This window comes from Chiloscyllium plagiosum, chromosome 7 (genome assembly GCF_004010195.1).
Source record: "Chiloscyllium plagiosum isolate BGI_BamShark_2017 chromosome 7, ASM401019v2, whole genome shotgun sequence".
Classification (NCBI taxonomy): domain Eukaryota; kingdom Metazoa; phylum Chordata; class Chondrichthyes; order Orectolobiformes; family Hemiscylliidae; genus Chiloscyllium; species Chiloscyllium plagiosum.
In genome coordinates this window covers 24,703,588-24,716,333 of record NC_057716.1, presented here as the reverse complement: position 1 = coordinate 24,716,333, position 12,746 = coordinate 24,703,588, and the positions used below count along the sequence as shown (strand labels likewise).

Genomic DNA, 12,746 nt, shown 5'->3' with positions numbered 1-12,746 from the left:
CCCACTATCCCACCATGTTACCCACTGTCAAACCGCGTTTCCCACTATCCCACCGCGATACCCGCTATCCCACCACGTTACCCGCTATCCCACCGTTTTACCCACTAACCCACCATGGTACCCACTATCACCGTTTTACCTACTATCCCACCACGTTACCCACTATCCCACCGTGTTACCAACCATCCCACCACGTTACCCACTATCCCATCACTTTACCCACTATCCCACCATGTTCCCCACTATGCCACTGTGTTACCCACTATCCCACCGCATTACCCACTATCCCACTATTCCACCGTGTTACCCACAATCCCATCGTGTTACCCACTATCCCATCGTGGTACCCACTATCCCACCGTGTTACTCACTATCCCACCGCGGGTCTCACTATCCCACCATGTTACCACTATCCCACCGCGTTACCCAGACTCCCACTGCGTTATCCACTGTCCCACCGCGATACCCACGCTCCTACCGCGTTACCCACTATCGCACCGCGTTACCCACTATCACACCGCGTTTCCCACTATCCCATCGTGATACCCACTATCCCACCACGTTACCCACTAGCCCACCGTGTTACCCACTATCCCACCATGTTATCCACTGTCCCACCGAATTACTCACTATCCCGCCGTGTTACCCACTATCCCACCGCGTTACCCACTATCCCAAGGTGTTACCCACTATCCCACCACGTTACCTACTATCCCACCATGTTACCCACGATCCCACCGTATTTCCCACTATCCCACCGCGTTACCCATTATCCCACCGTGTTCCTCACTATCCCACCATGTTCCCCACTATCCCACTGTGTTACCCACTATTGCACCGTGTTACACACTATCCCACCATGTTATCCACTGTCCCACCGAATTACCCACTATCCCACCTGTTACCCACTATCGCACCGTGTTACCCACTATCGCACCGTGTTACCCAATATCGCACCGTGTTATCCACTGTCCCACCGTGTTATCCACTGTCCCACCGTGTTATCCACTGTCCCACCGTGTTACCCACTATTGCACCGTGTTATCCACTGTCCCACCGTGTTACCCACTATCCCACCATGTTACCCACTATTGCACTGTGTTACCCACTATCCCACCGTGTTCACAACTCTTTGCAGTTGCCATGCCGCACTGTGTTGCATCGAGATGGCATACTTCCTAATATCTCCTTAGTTGGCTTGCTGTTGCAGTTTGTTTTATGTTGCTCCTGTGCAGCGCCTTGGGACAGTTTGTTACATTCCAGGCTGTATATAAATGCAAGTGGTTTGATCTCCGGGTGTGTGGAAACTCTCCGTGTGGGTGTCAACATCAGTAATTCCAGTGAATTGATGGTGACTGGGGTAGACAGGAGTGGACTGTCAGGGAGCACTGTGTTTCCTGCTTCCCCCACTGCTCACTCCTGACCAACACTGCTGAATATCTGCCCTTTCCTGGTCCTTGATATTGGCAATTAAACGTGCAAACTGGACTATTCTTCACAACCTTACAGGTTTAGTACACATCACTACAGTTGTGTAGGACCATAAACCGGTACGGACCTTGTTCAGAGTGGTTTGGTACATAGTGCAGTATTTAATAATATTTTACGTTAGGTTTGAATCACACTGAGAGGACAGAGCAGAGCAAGCTTCTTCTAATTACTGATTACTGGGACTGAGCCTGTTGCATGCTGACGTAGAGTCATCACAGAGATGTACAGCACAGACAGAGACTCTTCAGAGTCCACGCCAACCAGATAGTCTAAATTAATCTAGTCCCATTTGCTGCCATTGTCCTCACGTCCCTCTAAACCTGTCCAATTCATGTCCCCATCCAGATGTCTTTTAAATGTTATAACTGTAAAACCCCCCCCACCCCCACACAAACACTTGGCAGCTTGTTCCATATACACACCTCCCTCTGTGTGAAAAGGTTGCCCTTTGGATCCCTTTTATATCTTTCCCCTCTCACCCTAAACCTATGCCCTCTAGTTCTGGATTCCCCTACCAGAGGGAAAGGACTTTGTCTATTTATCCTATCCATGCTCCTCATAATTTTGTAAACCTCTATAAGGTCATCCCTCAGCCTCTGACACTCCAGGGATAACAGCCCCAGCCTATTCAGCCTCTCCCGATAGCGCAAATCCTCCAACCCTGGCAACATCCTTGTAAATCTTTTCTGAAACCTTTCAAATTTAACAACAACTTTCCTATAGCAGGGAGACCAGAATTGCACACAGTATTCCAACAGTGGCCTAACCAATGTCCTGTACAGCCGCAACATGACCTCCCAACTCCTGTACTCAATACTCTGACTGATAAAGGAAAGCATACCAAACGCCTTCTTCACCATCGTATCTCCCTGCGACTCCACTTTCAAGGAACTATGCACCCACACCCCTAGGTCTCTTTGTTCAGCAACACTCCCCAGGGCCGTACTATTAACTGTATAAGTCCTATGCTGTTTGGTCTTATCAAAATGCAACCTCACAGTTATCTAAATTAAACCCAGCTGCCATTTCCCAACTTGTTGGTCCATCTGATCAAAGTCCCATTGTGCTCTGAGATAACCTTCTCTGCTGTCTGTGCGCCACCCATTTTGGTGTCATCTGCTGTAAGAGCGGGAAATACTCCATTCCAATCCCCACTGTCTACAGCATGATGCAGCTGCCGAGACATGGGAGTAAATTTAGGAAATATAGCAGGAAAATTACACACAGCAAGGACTAATAAATACTAGTGAATTCATGATCAGATAATCCCCTTTCACTATTGTTGGTTGAGGGATGGATATACCCTTCTACAGAATGTTGCCAGTGTCCACTCGAGAAGGCAGCGAGGGGCTTAGTTTATTGTCTTCCAACAAATGGCATCTCAAACAGTTCAATGTTCCCTCAATACTACACCTTGTGCTCAAGCCTCCAAAATGGGACTTGAACCCATAACCTTTTGATTCCAACTTGAGAAAACACTGTCCGCTCATCATTGCTGCCACATGGATTGAAGATGCAAGGCAGTGTCTCTCTGTGCTACAGACTCATCATATTCTGCCTCCTGAAGCAAGAACTGGACAATACCCAAGTTTGGGCTGACAAGTGGCAAGTAATATTCATGACACGCAAATGCAAAGCAATGACCGTCTTCAACACAGAGAGAACCAAACCACCATCCCTTGAAATCCAATGGCATTACCATCACTGAATCCCCCACTATTGACCAGAAACTGAACTGGACCAGCCATGTAAATGGCAGTGCTTACAAGAGCAGCTCAGCGGCTAGGAATCCTGCAGTGACTAATTCACCTCCTGACTCTTCAAAGTCTGTCCACCATCTACAAGGCACAGGTCAGGAGTGTGATGGAATATTCCCCACTTGCCTGGATGAGTGCAGCTCCAACAACACTCAAGTAGCTTGATACCAACCAGGACAAAACAGCCTGTCTGACTGGCACTACGTCTGTAAGCATCCACTCCTTCCACCACCCACGCTCAGTAGCAGCAAATTTGTGTCATTGACAAGATGCACTGCAGAAATACAACTTCTTAGACAGCATCTTCCAAGCTCATGACCACTTCCACCTGGAAGGTCAAGGGCAGCAGATACATAGGAACCCCAGCAGCTGCAAGTTCCCCTCCAAGCCACTCATGTAGTCATTTACCTGGCCTTATTTCAGTCAGCACATCCGAAAAAGTCGACTTGGTTAGTCAGATGTTACATCCTGGATGCTGGCAATTATTGTTAAGAGAGGCAGAACCGATACTCACGAAGACAGTGTGACACATTAATACTTTATGATGCTTCTTTTAGATCCCATCTCACACCCAGCTCCACTTGGCCATATTACCTTAGTCTTCAGCAACTTTCATTGATCATCCAACAACTTGAATATAGAGTTGCCTTCCAAGGTCTCGTGTCTCTCCGTCTTTTCCAGGAACATGACTCCCACCTTCTCAACTCTCCGTGCCATTCCTTGGAGCTTCTTGTGCACCTCATCTCCTTTCTCCTGTTGCCACTCGCCGAGTGGTTGTGAAAGTGTCAACTAGAGGTCCTTCTTCTCAAGTTCCTCAGTGGGATGTGGACATCGTTGGCTGGCTCAGCATTTATTGTTCATCTCCAGTTGCCTTTGGCAAGGTGGTGCTGCTCTCTGGTCTGCGGGAGGTAGGCACCAGGATTTTTATTCAGCCGCACTGAAAGAACAAGTGATACATTTCTGAGTCAGGATGGTGAGTGGCTTAGAGGCGATCTTGCTGCTGGCAATGTTTCCATGTATCTGCTGCCCTTGGTCTTATGGAGGGTAGAGGTCATGGGTTTGAAAGGTGCTTTTAAATGAGCTTTGGAGAATTGCTGCTTCAGTGTTGTTGGAGCTTTGGGCAGGTTGAGAGTACCAGAGATATGGAGTGTTCAATCATGGTCCTCACTTTCACTTTCTGGGTGGTGGGCAGGCTTTTAGGAATGAAATGGTGAGTTACTGACCACAGCAGTCACAGTCTCTGACCGTCTCTTGGAGGCACAGTGTATATATATGATTCTGATCAATCGGATGTTGATGGTGGACGTGGAATTCAGCGATGGTAATGCACCTCAAGTTAGGTTCTCTCTTGTTAGAGAGCATAGACTTCCTTCAGCGTGGAAGCAGGCCATTTGGCCCATCAAGTCCACATCAGCCCTCCAGAAAGCATCCCACCCAGACCCACTCCTACCCTATCCCTGTAACCTTGCATTTCCCAGTGCCAATTAGCCTATCCTGCCCATCCCTGGACACTATGGGCAATTCAGCATGGCCAATCCATCTAACCTGCACATTTTTGGATTGGGGGAGGATATCGGAGCACCCACCCAGACATGGGGAGAATGTGCACACTCCAAACTCGAGTTGCTCTAGTCTGGAATCGGACCAAGGTCCCTGTGCTAACCACTGGGCCACCATGCCATTCCAAAGATGGTCACTGCTTGCTACTGGTGTGTCATGCTATTACTTCCCACTTGTCCCTAAGCTTGAATGTTGTCCAGGTCTTGCAGCCTACAGTCATGGACTGCTTCGGTATCTGAGGAGTTGTGAATGTTGCTGAACATTGTGCTGTCATCGGCGAACATGCCCACTTCTGACCTTATGGTGGAGGGAAGGTCCTTGATGAAGCAGCTGAACATGGTTGGACATGGGACACTACCCTGAGGAACTCCTACAGAGATGTCCCGGAGCAGAGGTGACTGACCTCCAACAACCACAAATGTTTGCTTTACTGCCCAGGTATGACTCCAACCAGTGGAGAGTTTCCCCCAGTTCTCGTGACTTCAGCTTTGCTCAAGTTCCTTGATGCAACACTCGATTAAATACTGTTTCGATGTCTGAGGTAGCCCCTCCCATGTCTCCTTTGCAAACCGGGTTCTTTTAGCAGTGTTTGGGCCAAGGGTACAATGAGGTCTGGATCTGAGTGGCCCTGGCGGAACCCAAATGGAGCATCAGTGAGCAGTGTTTCTGAGTGAGTGCTGCCCACTGTCACTGACATTTCCCCTCAAATTGTTGGCATTTGAGAGCTGACTGCGACAAGGATAATTAGCCAGGTTGGATTTATTTTACTTTTTTCATGATTGGACCCCTACGTCTGCTTTTGTTTTTGGGCATCCATATTCTTGGTGATTGCTCACTTTGAATTTGCACCTTAGAAAGATTGGGCGATGGCATTAAGTGTCTTTGAGGTGAGAGAGAGAGAAGGTCAACACATGACATCTCGATGACCCTTGAGGAGTTTTGGCCAGAGCTACCAACTACCACAGGCTGTGGAGTTGAACAGGTGATTCCCACATACCTCACCTCAAACAAGCTGAAACATTGTTGCGTCACCAGTTCCACACAACATCCGGATTTGGGATTCTACCTCCGGCAGAAGGTAAGGTTTCCCGCGCTGTGAAGTCCCTTGAGACACATGGAGGAAATGCTGAACTCCTCCCACAATCAATAGCGCATCGAAAATTGTAACCCACAACCCAGCCCATTCACCCCGTCGTCCCTGTGCATGCTGGCCCTGCCTGGGTCCCCATCAGACAGAACTTTGATTGCAAATCATTTCAGGAGCTCCTGTTTACCTTTGTAATCTCCTCCAACCCTACAACCTTCTGAGGTCCCTGCATTCCTCTGATTCTAACCTCTCATACTCCCTGATCCATTGTCCTTCAGCTACCTCAGTCCTGAGCTCCTCAATTCTCTGCCAAACTCTTTTCACCTCTTTATTCTCTCCCCCCCCCTTTAAAATATTGCTTGATGCTAGTGATCCTTTCTGCTGTTTGGCGTCAGTGTCAATTTTGTTTTGATTGGTAATGATCTTGAGAATTGTCTGAAGGTGTTGTTGATGTATAACTGCGTTTTTTTTAAAAGAAAAATCTTTCATGGGTTTGGGTACTACTCAACAACATTTGCTGTCCATCCCTAATACTGATCAACTCACCCAGCTATTTCAGAGAACGGTTAAGAGTCACCACATCGTTGTGGGTCTCAATTCACATGTAGGTCAGACCAGGTAAGGAGGACAGATTTCCTTCTGTAGAGGGAATTATGGGTTTTCAATGACAGTCAGTAGCCATTGCCAAGATTGGGTTTCAGTTCCTGATTTATGAGTTGCATTGAGATTCCACCGGTGGTGAGATTTGAAACCATTGCCCCATAGTATCAGCCTCAGCGTCTGAACTGTTGGCCTGATAACATTAGCATTCCCCACCGGCTGCCAAGTTTGTTTTTAGGGAAGCAAATGGGTTTGCATCCAGTCACTGCCATACTCCGAGAAGCAGCTAGTTAGCATATCCCGTCCTGTGTCTGTCATGTCCCAGTTGGTAGTGTTTCATCTGAACGTGGATTAGAAAGTTAAGGTTTTCCAGCAGGTGAGGAGCTTCTCCCTTGTACCTAATCCCTAATTGCACTTGTTGCAAAGTTCCTGCGTTAAACCTACTGAGGTGCCTTGTACCATGGTTTACTCTCCTCTGCATTGACAAAGGTGTGTCCCCAGCAGCCTCAAGCCTCATCACATGGCTCGGAGCCTCCAGGTTGTTGATTCATGGGGTGACCCTCTATCTGGCTGCTCCATGGCTCACACACCAGGTGTAGCTGGTTACAGTCTCTCCAGCTATGGCAGCTGTTCCTCAATGGGCAGCTCACTCACCTCTGACTCTTAAGATTGTGGGTTCAAGCCCCACTCTAGTGACTGGTGCACAAAATCTACATTGATACTGTCAGTGTACCCAAGGGACTGTTAGAGTTGTCTGTTGGAATAGGTCTTGCTACTGCCAGGGACTGTGCCGGAGGGTGGCTGTGTATTTTGTGAGAGTGGGAGAATCTGAGAGAACCAGACTGGGAGAGTTAGTGAGTGGTAAACTGTGAGAGGGGGAAACTGTGAGAGAGAGAGAGAGACAGTCTGTGACAGCGGGGATTTGTGAGGGGACAAACACAGATATGAGAACTCCGAATGTCACGGTGGTTATGGGCAGCCTAAGAGCTTGGAGCCCCAATGACTCCACCCCCTTCGGGTCACGACCCTTCACTTTGGGAGACCCCGTCTCAGGCAATCCTTTGAGATTAAGCATGACTTGCTTCCCCTCCATTGGGATGAAGTGAATGCAGGTGGTGGTTAGAGGGATCGATAACTGTGGTGTTTGCAGTTTTGTTCAGTCTGCCTTACACCTCGACCATGCCTTGGCACAATCCTCATAAAGTCCATGTGTCTGGTGCCTTTGCCAACGAGACTTCTCGGCTTCGTCTTTTCCGTGATCTGAATCAGTGTTCACCATCTCAGAACAATGGTGAGATGGGCGGTGCCTTGTGGAGCGGATGTGTATTTTGGTCATAGTAATGGTGCAAGTATTGCCGTGTCTATGTGGTGAGATTAAAAAAAAATGGCTATCTTTGGCCAAACCTGCAGTAAGAATACGAGATGTATGCTTCAGGCATAGAGCGCACTTGCTGTTCTCGTTGTTCTGTCTAGCCACCTCTAACTCTGTGAGGGCATTTCAATCACTGTCTACCAAATGGGAGGGAAAGCACCAAGAAGTGGAGGGAAGTAACTAAATAGGTCTCTAATGTCTGAGTACAAACCTCCTGCAATTATTATTATTATACCTAGAGTGACCAACTCTCCTCGTGTATATTCCTGGAAGTTTCAACCACGCCCCACCTGAAAAGCCTTCTCCATTGATCTAACCAGCGTGCTCATCCCTGTGGACACCATTGTCCTGATGTCAACTGGGAAGTACACTATCCCTTCAGGGCTCCATTGGAATATCATGAGCAGTCGATCAGCCATTCCTCTTGCTGACTCCCACTCCTGTATGTTGTTTATAACTGTTTATAACAAGAGTGTTCCAAGAAAGTGAAAACTAAAAGGCACACATTCTATCTTGTGTTGCTCACAACAGTGTTCCGGGGATGAGTGTTCAACTCCTGGAATGTCCTGTACAATCACGGAGAGTTGGCAACTCTAGGTGTCATTAGAGTGGTGAGCTCTCATGACTGTGAGAGAGGGTAGCCGTAAGAGTTAAGCTCTAACTCCCGGTTGTCCACATAGTTTGTGACCTCTGGTATACTGTTTGTGTGGGAGCACACACTCTACTGGTTTCTCCTAGGTTCATTTTGCATGCCATTTCTATTGGTCCTGGGCATGTTTTGGAAGGAAGAGAAAACAACAGCAGGTTGAGATGCCTTAGCATGAGGCCTTGCTTATATGCCCCACATCAAGCCAGACTTTGGGGAGGTTGGAGCACACCCTTATATCCATTGCTTTGTGATGTCTTGCTGTTTTTTTTCCCCCATGAAGGAATAAGCTTTATTTCCTCCCTCTTTTCCACCATCTCCTCCTCCTTCCTTCCCCTTCTTCCTTGAGAGAATGGACAGCCCAGTGCCGGCAAGAGCCAATTATAGTCCGTGATGGGAGGAAAGTAGGCCGGAAGCTGTCCCGAATCCCGTAAATCTCTTGAAGTGTAACAGTCACGGCTCTGTCCATTTTCCCAGGGTGTCACAGTAAGTGTGTTGTGTAAGTGTAACCCCTAGCCTGTTCTGCTCGGCTGTGCTCTGGTTCTGCACGGACCCCTCAAGTCTAAAGCTTTCCACTAGAACGAATCAAAGGCTGGGAGTTTGGATGTTGTGCGGGGCAGTGCCCCTTTGTCGCAGAGAGAAATGGCTTGGCCTGGCGATTTGAGCCGAGGAGCGAGGGTAGGGCAGGACGAGATACCTCCCAAACTAGCGTGACCCTGTTGGCGTTCTGAGTTGTGCCAATGGGAATGGAGGGCACGGGTCCAATGTCTGGCACATGCTTGGGTGAGCTGCTGCGCCACACTCAGCGGGGAGGAGCAGGAAATCAGAGGGACTTTGTCCAGGCATGGTTGAACCCTCCCAGCACCTACCTGCCTGCCAACTTAGACCTAACCAAGGCTGAGGTGGGGCAGCATAGCGCAGGGAGGGGTGGTGAGTGGGGAGGGAGGGAGCCTGAGGCTGACTCATTTCAGTCAGGTCAGAGATCCAGTTGAAGCCCTGTATCCCTGTATCCTCTCCAGGGGAATGCTGATGCAATTGTGACAATTATCCGAAGCTTTAGAATGAGGAGCCCGTGTGCTTAGGGCAGCACATCAGGGAGATCCCGCGTGCCGTGACTAATGATCTTTTCTTCTCCCCCCCCCCCCCTTCCCCCCACCCCCAACACCCACCCTTCCACCTACTCTCCCCTCATCCTTCCTCCTCTCCACCTCTGCTTCCTGCTGCACCCTGCAAGAAATGTCAAGAAGCGAAGATATGATCCAAACCAGGCTGGGGCGATTTGAAATGGTGGTGGAGGTGTGGGGGGAAAGAGGCCAATGGTGGGGACGGAGGGTGTGTGCGGGCTGGAGGGTGGGGGGAGAGGGAGCGATCTCATCGCCTGTGGATTCTGGGAACGGCTGCTGAGCGTCAAACTCCTCGAGGAAGGAAACACAACGAGCAGAGCGACAGGACCAGAGCTCCCGGGAATGTCAGGTTGACTCGAGATCTTCCCCTCCCCTCTCGCGGCGAGGGGGGGGGGTGGAGGCAGCTGGGCCTCCTTCACCTCCTCAACCCCCTCGATAATTCCCCCTTCCCGCTCCCACCCCCGACCACATCAGAGAGAAATAAGAGCCACACACAAGACAATAGGATTCCCACTTCATGGAAAAGTCCACTTGCAGCGTGGAGGGAGGCACACGGTCCTGAGGCATTGGCTGCACATCAGTTCATCGTTTGTTTCGTCCGCCTCTCCCTGTTTTTACTTCTCCCATCTCGGCGTTCTCCGTCCGGAGGGTACCCGCATGGAAAATAAACTTTAAAACGAAAACTCCAGGTGGGGAAAAGAACTGGCTCCCATCGACGGGCGACTTTCTGTTTCCCTTGACAGCAGGGGGTTGACACTTTCATCCAATCTCAGGTCCATCCACTCAACATTCGACTTAATCTGCTTCGAACTGCCAGAGATCTCTCTCTCTCTCTCTTTATTTTCTAGTTTGTAACCAAGACAGTGGCAGATGCCGTTCAAAATATTATGTTTATGGATGTACACAAACCAGATAGGGACTGTAAAGGAAAAAAACATGGAAAACTGCAAACTGAACTTTTTTTTCTCTCTTTCACTACCTTGTAACCATCTGTGTTAATCTAGATGTACATATATAGTGGGTGTTTCAAGGCCAGCAGGTGAACATTTTGGATGAATATTTGAACGTTAGAAAGTTTGAATGGCAGGGAGAATTATTGCGTCAGAAATGGCGATTGAGCTAAATTCACTTTCCAGCTCTTGATCCCATTATAATCAGGACACTTTCCGCTCTCCATCTGAGTGTGTATTTTTTTTTGCGAGTTCATTTTTTTTTTGTATTTACCTCCCTTTCAGAGACTTGCAGCCCTCTCTGTTTGGAACTGCCCTTTCTGGTGGTCAAGGCCTCAGCACATTGACCACTGGGTGAGCCAACCCATGAGTTTATGAGGTAAAAACAATAACTGCAGATGCTGGAAACCAGATTCTGGATCAGTGGTGCTGGAAGAGCACAGCAATTCAGGCAGCATCCAACGAGCAGCGAAATCGACGTTTCGGGCAAAAGCCCTTCATCAGGAAGGGCTTTTGCCCGAAACGTCGATTTCGCTGCTCGTTGGATGCTGCCTGAATTGCTGTGCTCTTCCAGCACCACTGATCCAGAACCATGAGTTTATGTGCAAGTCCCATTGAAAGCCAGAATGGTTCAGTCCAGGCAGTGATAGAAGTCGTCTGATTGGCGCAGTGGGAAGAGATTGAAGTGTTGATGTTTGCCGATGAATGCCTCTTCTGACAGTCCAGCTCAGCTTTACTCTCCTGCTTTTTCAAAATGAAACAAAATGCCAGGGAACAAAATTTTTAGTTAACAGGTTGGGAAATTTGAGACAATTGGCTTGGAAAATCTTGCTCTGTAGGCATGTTGCACGGGGACAAAGAAGTTAAACATCAACACATTTCCCTCAAACCCACCAGTGCCCCACCCTGAGCAGTAGACTGCTCAATGAAGATGTTACACTGGGCTGCGCTATATGGGTCGCGTTCTGTTCAATCTGGACTCATTGCTAGATTGTCCCGCTCTGAATTTTCTTATCTGGGCTACGAGTGCTGTTTCTCTCCCAACTGATCTGTGCGTCAGATCTTTGTACCCGGGGTGTCGTGGCTTCGAAGGACAAAGTGGCCAATAATTTGGCGCTGAAATAACTGACTCAGAAAAGGTGCTGGAAACCAGAAATGTTTTGTGAGAGAGTCCTGTCCAACAATCAGGTTGTGTTTCATTGGTAAAGCATAGGAGCTGAAGGAGGCCATTCAGCCCATTGAGTCTGCTCTGCCATTCAATGAGGTTGTAGCTGATTGGATAACCCTCAACTCCACTTTCCTGTCTTTTCCCTATAACCTTTGGTTTCCTTACTGATTAAAAATCTCATCTTGGCCTTGAATGTATTTAATAATCCAGCTTTGACAGCCCTCTGTGGTAAAGAATTCCACAGACTCACTACCCTCTGAGAGAAGACATTCCTCCTCATCTCTGTCTTAAATATGTGACCTCTATTCTGAAATAATGCCCTCTTTTTTTTTAGATTAGATTACTTACAGTGTGGAAACAGGCCCTTCGGCCCAACAAGTCCACACCGACCCGCCGAAGCGCAACCCACCCATACCCCTACCTTTACCCCTTTAACCTAACACTACGGGCAATTTAGCATGGCCAATTCACCTGACCCGCACATCTTTTGGACTGTGGGAGGAAACCGGAGCACCCGGAGGAAACCCACGCAGACACGGGGAGAATGTGCAAACTCCACACAGTCAGTCGCCTGAGTCGGGAATTGAACCCGGGTCTACAGGCGCTGTGAGGCAGCAGTGCTAACCACTGGGCCACCGTGCCGCCCACCAAGTCTTGTCCTAGACTCTCCCACAAGGGGAGCCAACCTCTCTGCATCTACCCTATAAAATCTTTTAGGAATCTTATATGTTTCAGTAAGATCATCTCTAATTTTTTCTAAGCTCCAGTGGGTACAAGTCCAATCTATTCAACCTCTCCACATAACTTAGGCCATCCATATGTGGTAACCTCCTCATTAACCTTCTCTGGACTGGTCACTGTGCATAGGGACATTGCAGAGGCAGCTCCTTTGGGAGCACCAATGAGAGGAAATCCTCTGGAGCACACTTGCCCTGCCAGTGCACATGATAGTAACTCTCCCCTCATCGATGCGCTTGTCTGTAACCTGAGC

At 48.6% G+C, this 12,746-nt stretch overlaps 1 protein-coding gene across 5 annotated transcripts in view; it reads left to right on the top strand.

Moving 5' to 3' along the window:
* LOC122551418 (disintegrin and metalloproteinase domain-containing protein 23-like) overlaps window positions 1–11,025 on the top strand; it is a 153,935-nt gene extending 142,910 nt beyond the window's left edge. For 2 of the 5 annotated variants that reach the window (XM_043693275.1, XM_043693274.1), the window contains exon 25: window positions 9,748–11,025. In XM_043693275.1, the coding sequence (XP_043549210.1) occupies window positions 9,748–9,917 (170 nt within the window). In that variant the 3' untranslated portion in view covers window positions 9,918–11,025. The remainder of the gene's footprint in view (window positions 1–9,747) is intronic. The other 3 variants (XM_043693280.1, XM_043693277.1, XM_043693276.1) reach the window with 2 other exon arrangements.
* Window positions 11,026–12,746: the final 1,721 nt, after the last annotated feature.